Source organism: Sorex araneus, chromosome 11 (assembly GCF_027595985.1).
Source record: "Sorex araneus isolate mSorAra2 chromosome 11, mSorAra2.pri, whole genome shotgun sequence".
Classification (NCBI taxonomy): domain Eukaryota; kingdom Metazoa; phylum Chordata; class Mammalia; order Eulipotyphla; family Soricidae; genus Sorex; species Sorex araneus.
Genome location: NC_073312.1, coordinates 47,351,664 through 47,371,922, shown reverse-complemented (window position 1 = coordinate 47,371,922; position 20,259 = coordinate 47,351,664). Strand labels below are relative to the sequence as shown.

The window sequence follows — 20,259 nt, the reverse complement described above, 5'->3', positions numbered from 1 at the left end:
CGTCCCCCAAACAACAACACCATATTAGTCTGAAAACTAATCTGACAATACTAATAGATGGTGGTGTTTGTTTCACCAGTAAAAAATCTAGATGACTTCATCTGTACACTTGAATGCAAGAAGATCCAAATAAGGATACTACCATATCTAATGGCTAGCACATTCCAGATACCTTGAATATGACAATTCTCTGATCTGTTAAAGCAAGTTTGGCATGATTAATAAAAAAAAGCACACAACTTATGGCTATAGTGATTCTAGAATGCAGTTAGTGGTTTCATGCCAACCAGACTCCACTGTACCAGCAAGGAGGTTGGGAAAGATCCCACAGCCCCCAGTATTAGTAACCAAGGCTATGGCTTTCTATTTAGAGAATTGCAGATAAGCCTCATCATAACACTAACATTCCATTTTAAAAGTAAAAAGAAACAAGAATAATAAAATTGTCAATGCTCCTTTTAAAATGAAAACTAACTTATCATCGCTTACCAAGGAATAGTCAAATCTCTATCATCAATGCTGTATGGACTGTCACATGGATGCCCTGTGCATGGAGGTGAAAATCATGTATTTCAGGCAAGAATCCCTATGTAGTTCTGACTTCTGCGGATGAGTCAGTCAGTCATCCCTTAGCCCGTGAGGTCTGAGTATCAGCACCCTGGGTTGGGCTGTGTGGGAAGTTCTTCCCCACACTTGGCCTTCCCCAGTAGTAGCTCTGGAGACAAGACCAGGTCCTCTTTAAAAAAGAACCAGAGAATCCAACCTGAGGCATCTGGGCTACTTCATCAGAATCAGATGAAATATTTTAAACTTATGATTTAAATAGAAGAATATATAGGAATTGATGCTCTGCAGTGCAGCGGGGAGAAAAGGATCTGAAAAAATCTTTGTAAATTATGTGTGAAAACCAAAGTGTTGGGATAGTGCCCAGGTGGAAAGGTGGGGCCCATAGGCATTTCTAAGTACAAACTGACTGTCCATTCAGACACGCTGATCCAGAGGAAATCAACACTGAATCTTAACATGAATATGAAGATAAAGGATGTACATTTATTTCCATGAATTACAAGTGCATTTCTGTTCATATTAAGCAGGCAGTCTCTATATAACCCATTCTCCACTGCTGTCAAAAAATCAAACAAGAAAAAAAGGACAGCTGAGAAATGAAAGCTAAAAATAGAATTATTTTTCCTAAGTGAGCTGCTGGATAGCATTTTCTGTGGAACACAACTCAGAGGTAACAATAGATTTTTCGTTTCAGTCATAGGCATGTGGCACTTGGACAGTCATCTCTGCACAGAAAGCTGTAACAGTCATGCGAGGGTACAGTAATTATTGAACAAGGCAAATTTCTCACCACAGAGAGCAGTGGGGGAGTTAGGAAGAGGCACCGCACTGGGACAGAACACCAAGTCAACGCCACAGTGTACAGTGGCAGGAACAAATACTTAAAGAGATCAGGAAAATATGGGATAGAGCTCCAAACATGACTTGTACTAGCTTTTTCTTATTGTATTAAATCAGCAGTATTAGAAACATTTGAGAGTATTTGACAACAGAACAGTGCTTCATGTCATGAGTTCATGAAGGCTTTATTACAAATTGTTATATCGTAGGTTGAAAAAGGAACTTGAGATGCTGACATGCTGTAGGAGGAAAAAGAATTGTACACTTTCTCATTTAAAGACGCAGTATTCCTCTATTAAATCCTTAGGTACTGACTATGGTTGCACTGACGGTGGCACACCAAGAAGTAGCTTGGTGGGGGGGTACAGAGACCTGAGGGTGTGAAGTCCCACCCTACACCATCTGGTCAGCTTGCTGGCTACTTCTCCAGGTATTTTTTCTCAGCACCCTGCTGTGACCTTTGCATACCACTCATTTAAATGATGAGTGATGCTGCCACTTTAATTTTTCGTTTATGTCTTGTAAATACTCAGCACTGTATATAACACATTTTGGCAAGTGTTACACGTCTATAAATGGTACAAGTAACCGTAGCAAATTTACAGAGCAAAATTGCTGGGTGCAGCAAAAGTCTTCCTTTTATTTAAGAAAATGACTTTTGAGTTTTCTAAAAGCTGGGCAAGTAGCACATACCTTAAATATGCTAGTGACTAACATGATATGAGAAAAGACACTAACAAGTGCCTCCACAGATTCTTGAGATAGGGCACTTGCTCTGCAGGTCACAAAGTCATCTCACATGTTTCCAGAGCTTCTGCTCTAGGGAAACAGCTATGGTGAAAAGGTGAAGTGCAAATAAGGGGTTGTCACTGACTTAAAGTGCCCTAGGTAGTAGCCTTCCCTATCATAAGAGGTCAGTGACAAGAGCCAATTTAGAAAGAACTCTCTCTGGTGTGGACTGCATGGGTTAGCAGGCATCATATAGGAAGGATTTAGGAAAGGGAGGAACCACTGCATCTTTCAAACCAGAAAGCAATTGATTAGTGACAAAAGCAACGGTAAGCAGTAGATGCACTGAAAGTACATACTGCCATAGGTCACCAGTGGGTGACATACACAAGGGTGTCAGGAACAGTTCTCTGGACTGAAGGAATTCTTTGAAAGCGTAAAAGCCACAACTACCAGAAATTGCCTCTCCAAACGGCTCAAAGAAGTCAAGGTGAATTAGCCGAAATGGGCTGCAGACAGGATCAGGGTCAAGAACTGGGAAGAACACCGATGTCTGAATGCGTCCAGTCCTCTGAGCCCCTAATCCTATGGAAAAACAAAGGGAAGAGTTAAAAAAACAATCGAGTTAAAAAAAAAAAACAGACTGAGCAGACTGAATGTTCTGTATTAACTTTAGAGAAATGGAAAGGTAAAAGGATAAATCACATTAAAACATTACCAATAGCAACATAATAACGGAAAAGCTGGGGCCAGTAAGTTGAATCTTACTTTGCATGAGTTTGTGTCAGTCATGACCTTGTTCCAATCCCCAACACCACAAATGTTTTCCTGAGCACCATCAGGGTCATTCCTGAGCATAGAGCCAGGAGTCGCCCCTGAACATCACTGGTGTGATCCACCCCCAGCTCCCTACCCTCTATAAAAAGAAAAATGTGAAAGAGAAAAAGCAAAGGACAAAGAAACCCAAAAAGGTCTTTGCATGTGGAAACCCTCAGGAAGCTGTAAGGAGAATGGTGCTCTCACAGGCACTTCATCTCAGAGTATGCTCTGATCACTCAGGTAGGAGAGATATACAAATGTGCTCATGCACAGTTGGGCTGTTTTAGTTTTCTTTTCTTTTCTTTTTTTTTTTTTTTTGCTTTTTGGGTCACTCCTGGTGATGCTCAGGGGTTACTCCTGGCTCTGCACTCAGGAATTACCCCAGGGTGGTACTCAGGGGACCATATGGGATGCTGGGAATCGAACCCGGGTCGGCTGCGTGCAAGGCAAACGCCCTACCCGCTGTGCTATCACTCCAGCCCCCTGTTTTAGTTTTCAAGATGCCTTTCAATTACCAAAATGATACTGACCACTCCCAGCAATCCAAATCAGAGGTGGTGGGTCTTTATAAAATAATTCATACTTACACAAAAATCTTTCTGTCTCCTGGGGCTGGAGAGATAGCACAGCGGGTAGGGCGTTTGCCTTGCACGCGGCCGACCCGGGTTCAAATCCCAGCATCCCATATGGTCCCCTGAGCACGGCCAGGGGTAATTCCTGAGTGCAGAGCCAGGAGTAACCCCTGTGCATCGCCAGATGTGACCCAAAAAAGCAAAAAAAAAAAAAAAAAAAAGAAAGAAACAACAACTTTCTATCTCCTTTTCTTATTTTACTCAGGCCAGCTACATGCATGGTAAGCTCTTGGCCCCTTTTAACAACTTTCTTTCTCTGGATTAGGTAGGAAAATATCAACCACTCTGATCAATACACAGGTCTTTTTTGTTTGCTTTGCTTTTTGGGTCACACCCAGTGATGCTCAGGGGTTACTCCTGGCTCTGCACTCAAGAATTATTCTTGGCAGGGTTCAGAGCCATATGGAATACCAGGGATCAAAGCCAGGCTGACCACGTGCAAGGCAAACACCCTACCCGCTGTACTATCACTCCGGCCCCAATACACAGTTTCTGTATTAATAATACTCAAGTTTTCTTTTTTCTTTTCTTTTGGCTCAGGGATTACTCCTGGCCTCTGCACTCAAAAGAAACTCCTGGTGGGCTCAGGAGACCATACAGATGCTGGGAATCAAACCCAAGTTGGCTGTATGCAAGGCAAGCACCTTGTTTGTTGTACTATCACCCTGGCTCACGATGCATAAGTTTTCCGAGATGAAAGAGAACGAACAAAACAAAATGCAAGTTGGAAGTATGAGATTCTGGATAGGCAGGGAGCACAGCATCACAAAGAGGAGACAGGAATTGCCTGTCTAATCAGTGAGGTTAGAGGTGATCTGACACTATTTTCCTACCAGATCTCCAAGACAACAACCTGAAAATCAGCAGATGATAACCTGTCCATATGCCTTCACTCACTTTCTAAACTTGACAAGAACCATACCTCGCTTTCTAAATAGCCTGCACATGGCCCTACATGAGTTTCACAATGTGTTCTACTCTACAAGTTCAAGGGAACACATTTTTCCACCCCTTTACTATTTAATATATTTTACCTGGAGAAAATACACTCCCAATCAAACAGATTCTAACTACTTAGAGGTAATTCTTTTTGTTTGTTTGCTTTTTGGGTCACACCTGGCGATGCACAGGGTTTACTCCTGGCTCTGCACTCAGGAATTACACATGGCGGTGCTCAGGGGACCGTATGGGATGCTGGGAATCGAACCCGCGTCGCTGTGTGCAAGGCAAATGCCCTACCCGTTGTACTACTGCACCAGCCCTGAGGTTAGTAATTCTTAAATGTGAGCATCAGAATCCCGTAGAAGAACTGTTTATTCAGATTGCCAGGAGTAGGGGCACAGATGGATTATGCTGTTAAAAAAAAATTTTTTTTTGGTTTTTGGGTCACACCCAGCAATGCACAGGGGTCACTCCTGGCTCTGCACTCAGGAATTACCCCTGGCGGTGCTCAGGGGACCACATGGGATGATGGGATTAGAACCCGGGTCGGCCGCGTGCAAGGCAAACGCCCTACCCGCTATGCTATCGCTCCAGCCCCCCAAAATTTTAAAAAAATTTTTTATTAGTGAATCACCATGGGGTACAGTTACAAACTTATGAACTTTCATGTTTGTATTTAATTTACATCCCTCCACCAGTGCCACTCTCCTCCACCAATGATCCCAGTATCCCTCCTACCACCCCATCCCAACCCCCACTACCCCATCCTGCCTCTGCGGCAGGACATTCCCTTTTGTTCTCTCTCCTGTTGGATGTTGTAGTTTGCAATAGAGGTATTGAGTGGTCATTATGTTTGGTCTGTAGTCTACTTTTGGTACGCAGCTTTCAACCAGAGTGGGTCCTCCCAACATTCTCTACTAGGTATTCCGTTCTCTGTCTCTGCTGCTTTTTCCCCCAGCATGTGAGGCCTGTTTCCAAGCTGTGGGGCAGACCTCCTGGTTCTTATCTCTACTACTCTTGGGTGTTAGTGTCCCATTCTGCTACTTTATAATCCATATATGAGTGCGATCTTTCTATGTCTGTCTCTTTCTTTCTGACTCATTTCACTCAACACGATACTTTCCATGTTGATCCACTTCTGGCCTACATCCAAAAAAAAAAAAAAAAGGCAACCGGTGTTGGCGTGGTTGGGGGAGAAAGGGACTTTCCTTCACTGCTGGTGGGAATGCCGACTGGTTCAGCCCTTTTGGAAAACAATTTGGACGATTGGACGATTCTCAAAAAATTAGAAATTGAGCTCCCATTTGACCCAGCAATACCACTCCTGGGAATATATCCCGCAGAGGCAAAAAGGTATAGTAGAAATGACATCTGCATTTGTATGATCATTGCAGCACTGTTTACAACAGCCAAAATCTGGAAGAAACCAGAGTGCCCAAAAACAGACAACCGGTTATGCTGTTAGAATTATTACACAAGCAATTGTTGACAACGATAAACTAACTTCACTCATAGGTATCTGTGAGTTTCTGTTCCATCTCTTAGGAGAAGAAAAAACACTACCAATCTGTGTTTTATATTTCTGGTCCTGAGGAAGCTTAGCTGAGATGGTCAGTAGGGTAATGAAGTATATCAAATACAAACAAATTAAAACTTTCCCTTCAGTAATTTTTTGTCTGGGAAGAGAGGTACTGGGCCATATCCAACCCAGTGCTTAGGAATGACCCCTGGCAGTGCTTGAGGAATCAAATGCAGTTCTGGGGATCAAACCTGGATCCGCCAAAGTGACTCGATGTAAGTTGGTTGCTTTAGCTCCTGGTCTAAATCTCTAGGCCCATCTTTTTTTTTTTTTTTGCTTTTTGGATCATACCCAGCAATGCACAGGGGTCATTCCTGGCTCATGCACTCAGGAATCACCCCTGGCAGTGCTCAGGGTACCATATGGGATGCTGGGATTTGAACCTGGGTCGGCCTCGTGCAAGGCAAACGCCCTACCCACTGTGCTACCACTCCAGCCCCTCTAGGCCCATCTTTAGAGACTTTTTTGTTTTCTGGGCCACACCTGGTGGTGTTCAGGGCTTACTCTTGGTTCAATACTCAGGGGTTACTCCCTTGGGGGGATCAGAAGGGATATAGGGAATGGAAACTGGGTTACAATACAAGCACCCTACCCATTATATTATGTCTCTGGCCACTGGAGACTCTTTCTGGTGTGAAATATTTGCTAGAATGATGATCTAGTAAAGTATCACTTCAGTATTCTACGAAGCACTTTCAGATGAATGGTTTTCATTTACCACTGAAGTGTAAAGGAGGAAGCAGGGGTGCTAAGACCCAACTCTATGACAATGAGCTCAGATACAGGAAATGACTCCATCTAGAATTACAGGAACACTGTTTCAAACTACAAACCTATTGGCTGGCAAGAGATTAAAACTGCTCTAAAATGCTTTTATCTTCAGGCTGGAGAGGCAGTTCAATGGCCTGAGTACATTCTTTGCATGTGGGAGGGCTGGGTTCAATCTGAGTCCCTTAACCAAATGCTTTAATCTTTAATCAAGAAGTAACAGAAAGTTAATGCCCCTATCTATCCACTTGAGAAAAACTTACCAACAGGAAGATGAAGGAAAAAAATAACAGCAAGCAACCCTAAGAACCTACTTTATACCCTTACCAGCCCTAGTGGAAAGACAAAAGCACAACTGGTGGGGGGGGGTGGAGGGGAGAGAAAAGGAGAGAGAGAGAAAAGAGAAAGAGAGAGAGAGAGAGAGAGAGAGAGAGAGAGAAAGAGAGAGAAAGAGAGAGAGGGAGGGAAGGAGGGAGGGGGGAGAGAATGAATTAGGTTGTAAGCACATTTTGTGGACCTTTGGTCTTCCTGGAGGAAATGAACAAAACCGAGTGACTATCTCTGTCACATCTCTCCCAGTTCTAGAGCCTCTGAACCTGGGTGGGCTCTGGAAGAGGCCTCAGTTTCTTTCTTTCTTTTTTTTTTTTTTTGCTTTTTGGGTCATACCCAGTGATGCTCAGGGGTTACTCCTGGCTTTGCACTCAGGAATTACTCCTGGCAGTGCTTGGGGGACCATATGGAATGCCTGGGATCGAACCTGGGTCGGCGGCGTGCAAGGCAAACGCCCTACCCGCTGTGCTATAGCTCAGGCCCTTCAGTTTCTTTCTTTTAACAAGAACTTTAGTAAGTATGTTGCCAGTAGCTATGTCTCATGGTCCCAGCAGTACTCTCCCCTTTGTTTCACTTCTCACCTGGGCTTGCTCCACGCCCTCCTCTTCTGGCAGGTTGGTGAGGTGTTCTTGCCTTCAAGGGTCTCCTGACATCCTGAAACCCTGAGGCTTGGCCTCCACTCTGCCCACTCTCCCAGGGTTCCAAAAATTCCTATTTCTATGCCCTGGCCAGTGAGGCCCCACTGCTGCAACCACATCCTAGCACTCTTTTTTTTTTGCTTTTTGGGTCACACCTGGCAATGCACAGGGGTTACTCCTGGCTTTACACTCAGGAATCACTCCCGGCAGTGCTCAGGGGACCATATGGGATGCTGGGAATCGAACCCGGGTCAGTCGCGTGCAAGGCAAACGCCCTACCCGCTCCAGCCCCACATCCTAGCACTCTTAACATTACTTCCTACTGTCTTCCCATCAAACTGCTGCTGTGAAGTCTGGGTTTAATTCACTTTTCTTTCTCTTCCACCTGGCACTAGAAGTGCTCTATAGTGACCGAGTGAATAATAAAAAACTGGTATGTCAACTCTAAGCAATTTTTACACTTAAGTACACAATATTCTGTGTGGACAAAGGTTCCCTCCTAGACTGTGTACTCCTTTGAGGTCACATTCAGGTCTTCTGTGTTGTGTCCCCTGATGCTGGTCTAGAGCAAGTATACAATTAAAGTTATAAGATAGGTACTGACTTTAGAAAAATCACCTAACAACACCAAACAGCAACAATCTGCTGAGCTCAATTTTCTAAGCCAGGGAGTGGAGAGAACAGAGGGAAGGAGGGGAAAGACTGGGGTGGGGTAAGGAGAGAGGGAGAAAGGGAGGAGCGGGAAGAGAGAGAGAGAATAGATAGCCTCACTCTGAGCATGAGAGGGGAAGGGAAAGGAGAGGGAGAAAGAGGGAAAGGAGAGGAAAGGAGAGAGGGAGAGAGAAAGAATGATAATGGGATAATGGCTAGGTCCTATAGATTCACTTATTCTTTTGAATTCCCAAGGGTCTCTGGAGTGACCCCCAAAGACAATTGGTCCAGAGCTTCTCAGGTCCACCAGAGAGGACCACTGTGGTAGAGTTTGGGGATGAAGAAACCTCTGCATGTCAAGCATGCATTCCAATCCTTTGAGCTATCTCCACAGCACTGCCGATTGTGCTCATGCTCGTAAATACGATGTCAGACCCACAAAGTTTGAATGGATAAATGACTTCAACTCACCACCTCCACAGTCCTCTGCTAACATATCCCTAGTTCTCAGACATTTCCCAAAGGGCGTGTCATGAAAACAGTTCATGTGGCACAAACAAGTGCTCTCAATTTTTCACTTTTTTTGTTTTATTTTGGGGCCGGAGAGATTGTACAGCAGGTAAGGCAGCCCTACAAGCAGAAGACCTGGGTTTCAAACTGTAGCATCCCATATTGTCTCCTGAGCACTGCCAGGAGTGATTCCTGAGCAAAGAGCCAAGAAGAACCCCTGAGCATAGCTGAGTGTGGCCCAAAACCAAAACAAAATTCTTTTTATTTTTGGGCCACACCTGGCTGTGCTCAGGGCTTATTCCTGGCTCAGAGCTCAGGGATAACTCTGAGCTTGGAGAACCATATACGTACGGTGTCTGGGAAATACCACAGTCAGTCATTTGCAAGGCAAGTGCCCTGGTCCGCTATACTATCTCTCCTTTAATATCTTCTGAATGAACACGTATCCTTTGTTTGAAAGACCTTGAACAACTTTTGCTTTCAAACCTGGATGTTACCAAAATCTCATTTTGAGTCATTGTTTCCAGACCCAATGCATAAAAATGAAAACCGAAAGAAAAAGAATAGAAGAGATCCAGTTGATAGAACCCCCCTACCAAGCCCACTGTAAAAGCCATTCATTCCTCCTAACCCTGCCCCGGTGACCTAATGTTTCAACAGAAGCACAGCACACTTGGTCACTTGTTTGTACTCTGCTCCAAATAGTTGTCTAAAGGAAACTTCCAGCTCTTCCACTGTACTGTCTAAAGCAGTGATTTTCCTTAACTTCTCTAAATCTATGGACCAAACAGTTCTTCAGCAATTGCTTCAGCTTGGTTATTTCCTCACTGCTCTTTTCTGTCCTGTTCTATTCTATCCCCATTTTCTCTCTCTCCTCTTTACAGACATTTGTTTACTTATAAATTATTATTGGGTTTTGGGCCATACCTGGCGACGCTCAGGGCTTACTCCTGGCTCTGTACTCAGGGATCACTTCTGGAGGGTTTAGGGGGCCAAATGTGGTACAGGGATCAAACCCAGGTAAGCTGTGTGCAAAGAAAACATTCTACCTGCTGTACTGCCCTCTACAGAGATTTCTTTTCTTTTCTTTTTTGCTACCTGGGTCACACCCAGTGATGCTCAGGGGTTACTCCTGGCTTTGCACTCAGGCCTGGCAGTGCTCAGGGGACCATAAGGGATGATGGGAATCGAACCCGGGTCGGCCGCGTCCAAGGCAAACGCCCTACCCGCTGTGCCCTCCCTCCCTCCCTCCCTCCCTTCATTCTTCATTCTCCCTCTCCCTCTCCCTCTCCCTCTCCCTTCCCTTCCCTTCCTTTTTTTGCTTTTTGGGTGGGTCACACCTGGCAATGCACAGGGGTTACTCCTGGCTCTGCACTCAGGAATTACTCCTGGTGGTACTCAGGGGACCACATGGGATGCTGGGATTCGAACTTGGGTTGGCCGAGTGCAAGGCAAACGCCCTACCCACTGTGTTATCGCTCCAGCCCCCCTACAGAGATTTATTTATTTATTTATTGCTTTTTGGGTCGCACCTGGCGATGCACAGGGATTACTCCTGGCTGTGCACTCAGGAACCACCCCTGGCGGTGCTCAGGGGACCATATGGGATGCTGGGATTCAAACCCGGGTTGGCCGCGTGCAAGGCAAACGCCCTACCCGCTATGCTATCACTCCAGCCCCATCCCTACAGAGATTTCTTAAAACCAAAATATATAGGATGTATAGGTTGGGGGGTAATGGTGGGAGGGTGATAGGGTGGAATTACTATGCAGTACCAAAGATCAAACCTGGGACTTCACATGTGAACCATGCCTAGCCCTTTAAATCCTCTTCTCAGCTCAACACATTAAAAAAAAAAATCTACCAGGTCACTGCACTATCACATCTTATAACTTAAAAATCTCAAAGCTTCCACAGAGGTGGAAAATCCTTTCTGATAAAATTTGGATTTTCTTGTCCTCATTAGGGTCTATTATATGGTTAAAGTTTCAAGTAGTAGCACACATTGGAATATTGCTAGATTCAACCCCCGACACTTGAAGGAAAAAAATAAAAGCTAAGTACCTGATAAATTTAAGATCTGTATCCTGGTTGGAATCTCGCAGTCTCTTCAAAAATGAGCTCTTTGAGTTTCTCCTTGGGCAAATCATCTAGTTCCATGTCAAACTTGAATGGTGCCTCCGCAATGGGCTTTTAGAGAAAAGAAAATAATGGAGAGAAAAGTTGCTAAAATTAAGACTATCATTTACTGACTCATAAAATGACTGGCTTAGATTATGAACTTTATACAACATGACAGACACAGATAAGTAGATAAGTATTTGTGCGCCCCACTCTTAAAAGCATACTTCTCGTAAGTACTTAATAAATAAGAAACTGAATCTATTTCATCCATTCTTCTGAACTTACACTAATGAAGGAACTGTCAAAAGTTTATTTATTTATTTATTTGCTTTTTGGGTCACACCTGATGTTGCACAGGAGTTACTCCTGGCTCAGTACTCAGGAATTATTCCTGGTGGTGCTCAGGGAACTATATGGGATGCTGGGAACTGAACTCTGGTGGCCGAGTGCAAGGCAAACGCCCTACCTGCTGTGCTATTGCTCCATCCCCTGGAACTGTCAAAAGTTTTAATGGCACAAAATGTTAAAATCACTGACATTTTCTATTGTAGAGGTGGTGGTATGATTATATGACCAAAATCCACAATAGTCAAATATTTTTGAGTAAGTACATTATATAGTATTTGCATAAAGAAATATTAAAGGAATCATTAAACATGAAGTTATAATGAAAATTTTAAAATTACATTGGGGGCCAGAGAGATAGGACAGTGGCTAGGACACTTGCCTCATGAGGAGTTGACCTAAGTTTGACCCCCAGCATTTGATATGGTCCCCCAAGCCCACCAGGAGTAATTCCTAAGTGTAAAGTCACTCAGCATTGCCAGGAGTGAGCATGGCCGTGTATGGCCCAAAAGACAAAACCAAAAAACAATCTATTAAAAAAACCCCAAACCAAAGATACATTGGATAATGTCTATGTTTGTGTTAAACCAAATAAGCCCTATTTTATTTATTTATTGTTTTCTTGGCTATACCAGTTGGTGCTCATGGATCACTCCTGGCAGGGTTCAAAGGACTATATGTGGTGCCAAAGATTGAATGGGGATGGCCACATGCAAGGGAAGTGCCTTAACTCTTGGGCTACCTCTAGGTCCTGAACCCTATTTTATTTGAAAAATAGAAAGTTGAGACAAAAAAGGAATACACTCCAATCTTTAATAATTGTGTAATGAGAGTACAGCGTAACTGCTCTTGTATTTTTGGAACAAGTCTCCTTCCTCCCAGGTCTTGAGCTGGCTCTCTACTCAAGAATCACTCCTGGTGGTGTCTAGGGGACCTTCAGTGTTTGGGATCAAACAGTTGCATGGAGACAAGCCTTTTTTTTTTTTTTTTTTTTTGCTTTTTGGGGTCACACCAGCAATCCCGGCGGTGCTCGGGGGATCATATGGGATGCTGGGAATTGAACCCAGGTTGGCCGAGTGCAAGGCAAACGCCCTGCCCGCTAAGCTATCACTCCAGCCCCAGGAGGCAAGCCCTTTAACTTGTACTATCTCTCTTGCTCTTTCAACCAAATACACAAAACCAAAGAAGTCACTAAGTATATTTTTTAACTTCCTATTTATGTCAAAGAACTTCCAAATGATTCATTGATGAAAAATATATACCAATATAGTTTCTATTTTGATTTTATTTTTTTGGGGGGATTGTTGGTGCCATATCAGCAATGCTCCGGGGATGATGTGGGCTGGAGAGCAAGGCTGGAGTTCCAGAAGGCAAAGCATGCACTCTAGCCCTTTGAGCCATCTGAGACCAAGCCCTGTATTTTGATTTTTAAGTACCTCTACACTATGCAATATTATAGAACTTGTTAATACTAGTTTTCAAGTAGTGGATCCCTAATAGTTACCAGGAATTTCCAGAACTTATCCATGTAATCCTCTTATTAGAACTAATTTGAGAAGGAACATGGCTCCCAAATTCTGCACTAAGTTTTGGTCACTTGAAAGGATTCATGGCCATGAGAAAAATATTAGTTAAACCTTTCTGAAGGAGAACTGTGTGGAATCACACAAGGTATCATATACTTCTTCCTACTAATCTTCTCAACTCCATTAAGTTTGGGACATCACCCTATGTCAAGAATAGGACACAAGAACTTAACAATTCTGGGGTTAGAGAGATAGAATAGTGAGTAGAGAGATGCTTCCCTTACAAACATGGCCACCCTGGGTTCAATCCCCAGCATCCCGCAGGCCCCCTGTGTACTTCCAGGAGTAATTCCAGAGTGCTGAGCAAGGAGTAATTCCTGAACATCCCTGAGCATCACCTAGTATGGTCCAACACCCCCCTTCCTGCCCTCCTAGCCAAACAAAGCAAACACAAAAAAACTAAGAATTCTTTAATTCATAGGACTGAAAGGACCTAATATGGTCACCTATTTGCCTGAAATTTCTTGTGTTACAGGTATCACCCCAAGCTTTCTGATTTGGTTCTTAGAAGAAGACAAAAGAGATGAAGGGGGATGCTAATTAATGAATAATTCCACTTCTTTATCTCTTTTTTCTCTTCCATTTATCAGATTTTAGCTTCTGCAGTTACTTTCTCCTTTCCTCTTACTGTAATTTCAATATACAGTGTGGTTTTCTCTGTCTCTGTCTCTCTCTCAAAATAAAGAGTGTGTGAGAGCTTTTGCCTATACATAAGTCTCAACTAGAAAGATCCAAAATTCTGGGACCCAAGTGATAGTACAGTGGGTAAGGTGCTTGCCTTAAATGTGGCTAACCTGGGTTCAATCCCCAGAATCCTGTACATGGACCCTCAGCATTGCCAGGAGTGATTCCTGAGCATAGAGTCAGGAAAAATTCCTGAGCACTGCCAGGTGTAGCCCCAAAATAAAACACCAAAACAGATCCAAACTTTTGCCTTACACTACATTTTTCTGTTACTCTCTAGAAAAAAGTTAAAATTTAGCCCCCAGAGAACCCAAGTCAAGAAACTGGGGCATTCCTGTCGTGAATATTAACATGGATGGCCACATGTTCTGGTGACTTGCCACATTTTTCTATGGGCTTATTTCTAACTGCAATAGGCTTCTGTGTCTTCATCCCCAGGGAGGCACACCAGAGTGAAGTCACTAAGTGTCCAGGAGTCACTAAGTGTGCAGGAGTATCTTTCCTCTTGTTCTACATCTTATCATCTCCCCTCCCAGCAAGCAGTCAATCATCTCTTCATCTTTAAGGCAGATATTTTGGTTCATGGGTCTTTTGCAACAAATCATAACAAGTTCTCTAGCCCTAGACTCCTTCCCTATCAGTATTCTACTTCCTTTTAGGGGGTGAAATGGGGGTGGGTGGTTTGAGCCACAACTAAGGGTGCTCAGGGGACCATATGTGATACCAGGGATCAAACCCCAGTCAGCTGCATGCAAGGCAAGTACCCTACCCATTATACTATTATTCCAGCCCCTCTGTGTTGTACTTCTTCCAACCATTTTACTGGCCCTTTCTCAGCTATCCCTGCAAGGCTTAAGCAATGATGAAAGCACCAGTCCTTGATATGGAACATGTGAACTTGTTCAGAGTACAGGTACAATACCATGTATTTCTTTGGACAATCTAAGCATAATATGCCCACTCCACCCCCACCCTGGCCCTGGAGCGGGTGCTTGTTGTTGGCTGAGACATCCTTAAAGCAGCAGCTAGAAGCTCTTACCTCATCACTTGGATCATAATACTGCTCCAGATATGGGTGAGCCAAAGCCTGTTCCACTTCAATCCTCTTGTGAGGGTTGAATGTCAACATTTTGTCCAATAAGTCCAGAGCTAAAAAGAAAAAGATTTTGCAGTGGTGAGAAGCAGATGGAATAGTCACTGAAACATTTTCCATTTCCTGTTTAAGTAATCTTACTGACAAAACAATTGTGCTAAGTGTTGTCATAGGGAGAAAGGCCAGCATATTTAGTGCCTACTTTATCCCTGAGTTTTGCTGTTATTTTTGAGCCATCCCCAGCTTTGCTCAGGGGTCACTCCTGGCTCTGCACTTGGGAATTACTCCTGGTGGAGTAATTAGAGGACAATATGGGATGCCGGGATTAAACCTCGCCTGGTCTTCGTGCAAGCCAAGTGTCTTATCTGCTGTATTGCTCTGGCCCCCAACAATATAGGTGGATTTTGATAGCATTATGCTATATGAAACGAATCAGAAAAATACCATATGATCTCACTTATATGTGGATTCTAAACACCTGGACTATGGGGCCAGGTAAAATTATGTGGAGGCAAAAATTAAATGTAAGTACTATATCTCCAATCCTATAAAGAGAATATTCTTACATTTAATTTTTGCCTCTACATAATTTTACCAATACATGTATACCCCAGGAAAGTGTATTTTTTATTTATGTGTGTGTGTGTGTAATATGATATTTTACTTTGTAGGCTTAGAGATAGCACATCGGGTAAGGCATCTGCCTTGCATGCGGCTGACCTGAGTTCGATTTCTTCGTCCCTCTCAGAGAGCCCGGAAAGCTACCAGGTGTATCTCGCCTGCACGGCAGAGCCTGGCAAGCTACCCATGGCATATTCGATATGTCAAAAACAGCAACAAGTCTTACAACGGAGACATTACTGGTGCTCACTTAAACAAACTGATGAACAACGGGACGATAGTGCAATGCTACAGTGCTACAGGCTTAGAGAAGATGTTACAATAGAGAAGGTCCTTAGTAAGCCAAAGTCTGGCCTTGATAAAAAACAATTTGGGCAGAAAGATTATAGTCAAATTCCTTTAGTCATAGCACTGGATCTTGGGGCTCACAGACATGCCAGATTTTAAAGGTGACTCTCTCAAGGAGGCTAGGGCAATGCAGCACAATGGTCACAATTCTGGCATCTCCAGCTTAAATCCTTGACACAGAACACTTGGGAGATACATGAACACATGACACACCCCTTGCTGAGCTTTGGTCTTATTATCTATAATAAAGGTAATAAAACTTACCTCCTTTCCTGCTCCCAACCTTCCCCTTATGGACTCACAACATTCCCCCTGAATGACTTTCCTAAGAGACTATAGGTCATTTGGCCTTTTGCCTAATTAGACAATGTGGCCAAGGTGAGGTTCTAATTTCTTTTTTTTTTTTTTTTTGGTTTTTGGGTCACACCCGGCGATGCACAGGGGTTACTCCTGGCTCATGCACTCAGGAATTACTTCTGGTGGTGCTCGGGAGACCATATGGGATGCTGGGAATCGAACCCGGGTTGGCCGCGTGTAAGGCAAACACCCTACCTGCTGTGCTCTAGCCCCAGAAGTTCTAATTTCTAAGCCAGTGGTGGTGTTGGTGTGGAATTTCTTCATCCAAATTTTGTTGGAATTACAGAGAAAAGCATTTTAAGGTAACTAGATGTTTTACAACTTAAACATTCTAAAACAGGTCTTTTTAGTTTCTTCAAGTTAAATTCTAGGTTCTTAAACCTTCAGACAAAAATTTCAAAGCAAGACAGCTTTTTTAGCTATTTTAAAAAATAACTGGATATCAAGCTTCTTGTTACTGCAAATGCTATTTCTGCACTGTTCACAGCTACAGAAGGGGAAAAGGAGAGAAGTGGAAAGCAGCTGGCAGGTGCTGATCCCACAATCAAAGTGCCTGGCCTCCCTCCTCCCACGCCACACAGCAATCCACTGGCACCACTGAGATAGCATGAATCATGCTGTCTCTGAGTATGTTTTCTTGATACAGGTTTGATTTCCTCTAAAAGAATGGAAGTCCCTTTGAGGTTATAGAGCTACATCTGACCACAATCAGTGGCTCTTCCAGTGCCTTCTTAGAACCTCATTCTTCTCCTTATCTTCATGGGTCGCTGAGGAATATGATCCTGCATTCTGATGTAGTCACCATTTTTTTTTTTGTCCTGGCCTAGCCCCTGGGAGTGTTCATCTCACTCATGTAATTTACTCTCCCCAGCATTACTGTGGATTCATCTTGGAACCAGCCCAGCAGAATGATGATCCTAAAAATGGCTGTAGTCTGTTGTTTCCATTCTCAATTTTAATTTATAAGCAGAGACAAAGACCAGCTGTGCTAATTGTGCCACTGCAACAGTGCTTTCCCAACTTTCTGAACTGAAAACTCTCTTCTCTGAAAAAGGATTGATGATTGTAGAAAGCAGTTAATTCACTTCACAACCCACACAACTGCCACAAATGCTTTACTGTGAGAAAAATCACTGCATGTATTCAATATATAATAGACATGCTTCATGTATACTTTGCATTTTGTTACATAGAACACTGTAACAAAATCAAACTATAAACTCAGACCTCTTTCTAATGCCGTGTGCACACACACAAACAGTCAAATCAAAACAAATTAAAGACCTCGATATTAGAACTGAATCCATAAAGTACACAGAGGAAAAATAGGTATGATATCGAAGTTAGAGGCATCTTTTAGGATTAAATGCTACTGACATGGTAAATGGAAGCAAAGATAAACAAATGAGGCTATATTAAATTAAGAAACTCAAAGGAAATTAAGAAACCTCAAAGGAAATGATGACCAGAATACAAAGACTGCCCACAGACTGAGGAAATTTATTTGCCCACTCACCAATAAAGGGTTAATATCCAAGATATACAAAGCACTGTAGAACTTTATAAGAAAAAATTCCAGGGGCTGGACTGTACAGCAGAAAATAGGGTGCTTGCCCTGCATGTGACTGACATGGGTTTGATCCCTGGTATCCCACATAATTCCCCCAGCATTGCCAGGAGTAATTACTGTATGTACAGCCAGGAGTAACCATTGACTATTGCTGGATGCATCTATCCCCTCCCCCCAAAAATGGGGAGAAGACATGAACAGAAACTTCCTCAAAGAAGAAATACAAATGGCCAAAAGGCGAAGGCCAGAGCACAATATAGTGGGCAGAACATTTGCTTTGCATGTGGCCAACCCAAGTTTGGCTTCTGACATCCCACATGGTCCTCTGGTTACCACCAAGAGTGATAACCAGAGCCTGATTACCTGAACACAGAGCCAGGAGTAAGTCCTGAACATCAATAGGTGGGGCACCAAAACCAAACAACGACCTCCTCCCCAACCAAATGACCATAAAGCATATAAAATAAATTGCTCTATATCACTAACCATCACAGAAATGCAAATCAAAACAACAATGAGGTATCACCACACCAGTGAGACTGACAATAATCAAATAGACAACAATCAGTGTTGGCATGGATACAGGGCAAAAAGGACCATCATTCACTGCTGGTGGGAATGTTAACTGGTCCAGTCTTTGGGGAAGACAATATGAACATCCTTTTATTTTTTTGCTTTTTGGGTCACACCCAGCAATGCACAGGGATTACTCCTGGCTCTGCACTTAGGAATTACTCCTGGCAGTGCTCAGGAGACCATATGGGATGCTGAGAATCAAAACTGGGTTGGCCACATGCAAGGCAAATGCCCTATCCACCGTGCTATTGCATTCTTTTGGACATTCTTTTAAAAAATTAGGTATTGAGCTTCCATGTAACCTAACAATTCTACTCCTGGGAATATACCACAAGGGCCCAAAAATACAATGCAGGAAAGACATCTGCACTTCTCTGTTCACTGCAACAATATTCACAATAGCCAAAGTGTCCAAGAACAGTACCTGGATAAAGAAGCTATGGTACATATACACAACATATATACAATGAAATATACTTGCTATAAGGAAATATGAAGTTGTGCAATTTGCTGGTACATGGATGGCTCTGGAAAATATGCTGAGTGAAATGAGTCAGAGGGAAAGAGAAAGATACATAATGATCTCATTTCATGTAATGAGGAATATAAAGAAATACAGTAAAGGGATTAACTAACACCCTAAGGCAATGAAAGGGAAGAGCAGAAATAGTCGTTAGTGAAACCACTTGCCACTGGGGTGGGGGAAGAGAAGTGGAATAGGTCAGGGAAGGGAAGGGACGACTATGACAATGATAGAGGGAAGCAGTCATTTTGGACTAGCATTAGGTGCTGAAAGGAGGTAAAGTCACATGCACTTTATCAATAAACAGTAAACCACAATCCCTAATGTGTGTGGAGGGTAAGGGGGTTAGGGGGAAAAGAAGAAAAAAAAGAAAAAAAAATAGTGTCTGCCAAGAGGCAGGCTGGGCACTGGATGGGAAACTGGGAACATTTGTGGAGGGAAGTGGACACTGGTGAAGGGACTGGTTTTAAAACATGTATGCCTGAAACCCAATCATAAATAACTTGTAACCCTGTTACATAGTGATTAAAAAAAAGAAGAAAAAAAAGAAAAAAAAATAGTGTCTGCCAAGAGGCAGGCCGGGCACTGGATGGGAAACTGGGAACATTTGTGGAGGGAAGTGGACACTGGTGAAGGGACTGGTTTTAAAACACTGTATGCCTGAAACCCAATCATAAATAACTTGTAACCCTGTTGCATAGTGATTAAAAAAAAAATGACTTGCTATAAAACAAGATATTTTTGGATTTTGGGTCACCTGGTGGTTTTGGAGCAACCACGTGTTGCTGGGGACTGAACCCAGGCCTTCTACATGCGAAAGATGAGTACTAGCTCTTTAACAGTTTTGGAGGAAAAAAAGCCATATGTTTTTTGTGGGGAGAGAGGGCTCACTTCCCACAGTGGTTGGGAGACCACATGTAGTGCTGGCAATCGAACCTAAATTGGGTGCATGCAAGGTAATCACCTTACCTGCCATACTATCTCTCCAGCATGTTTTTTGTTTTAAATAATTATATTAAAAAAAAAAAGGATTTTTTTTTTTTTTTGCTTTGGGCCACAACTGACAATGCTCATTACTCCTGGCTCTGAGCTAAGGGATCACTCCTGGTGGTGTTTGGGTATCATATGGGATGCCAGGCATCCAATCTGGATCAGCCATGTGCAAGGCAAATGCCACTGCAATATTGCTCTGGCCCCTCATCAATTCTTTTGGAATTCATTTTGATATGTGAGTAATGATATAAATTGGTTTTCTTCCGAACAGTTATTCAACTAGTCAGTACCATCTGTTAAGGAACAGTCATTTCTTTCCCCTCGGTGCAATAATTCTGGAGAGAATCCTAAGGTAGAATATGTTTTGAAGAAAAATCGACAATATGACTGATTCAAGGAACTCAGCAATCTGAAATTTTCAACAAACATGAAAA

The 20,259-nt window shown here is 43.0% G+C and overlaps 1 protein-coding gene across 1 annotated transcript in view; it reads right to left on the bottom strand.

Moving 5' to 3' along the window:
* Positions 1 to 1,030: 1,030 nt before the first annotated feature.
* MAPK1 (mitogen-activated protein kinase 1) overlaps positions 1,031 to 20,259 on the bottom strand; it is a 95,360-nt gene continuing 76,131 nt past the window's right edge. Inside the window, exons 7-9 of the mRNA XM_004607449.2 lie at positions 14,784 to 14,893; positions 11,070 to 11,195; positions 1,031 to 2,721 (exon numbers count right to left, since the gene is read on the bottom strand). Coding sequence (XP_004607506.1) covers positions 11,079 to 11,195; positions 14,784 to 14,893 — 227 coding nt within the window. The 3' untranslated portion in view covers positions 1,031 to 2,721; positions 11,070 to 11,078. The remainder of the gene's footprint in view (positions 2,722 to 11,069; positions 11,196 to 14,783; positions 14,894 to 20,259) is intronic.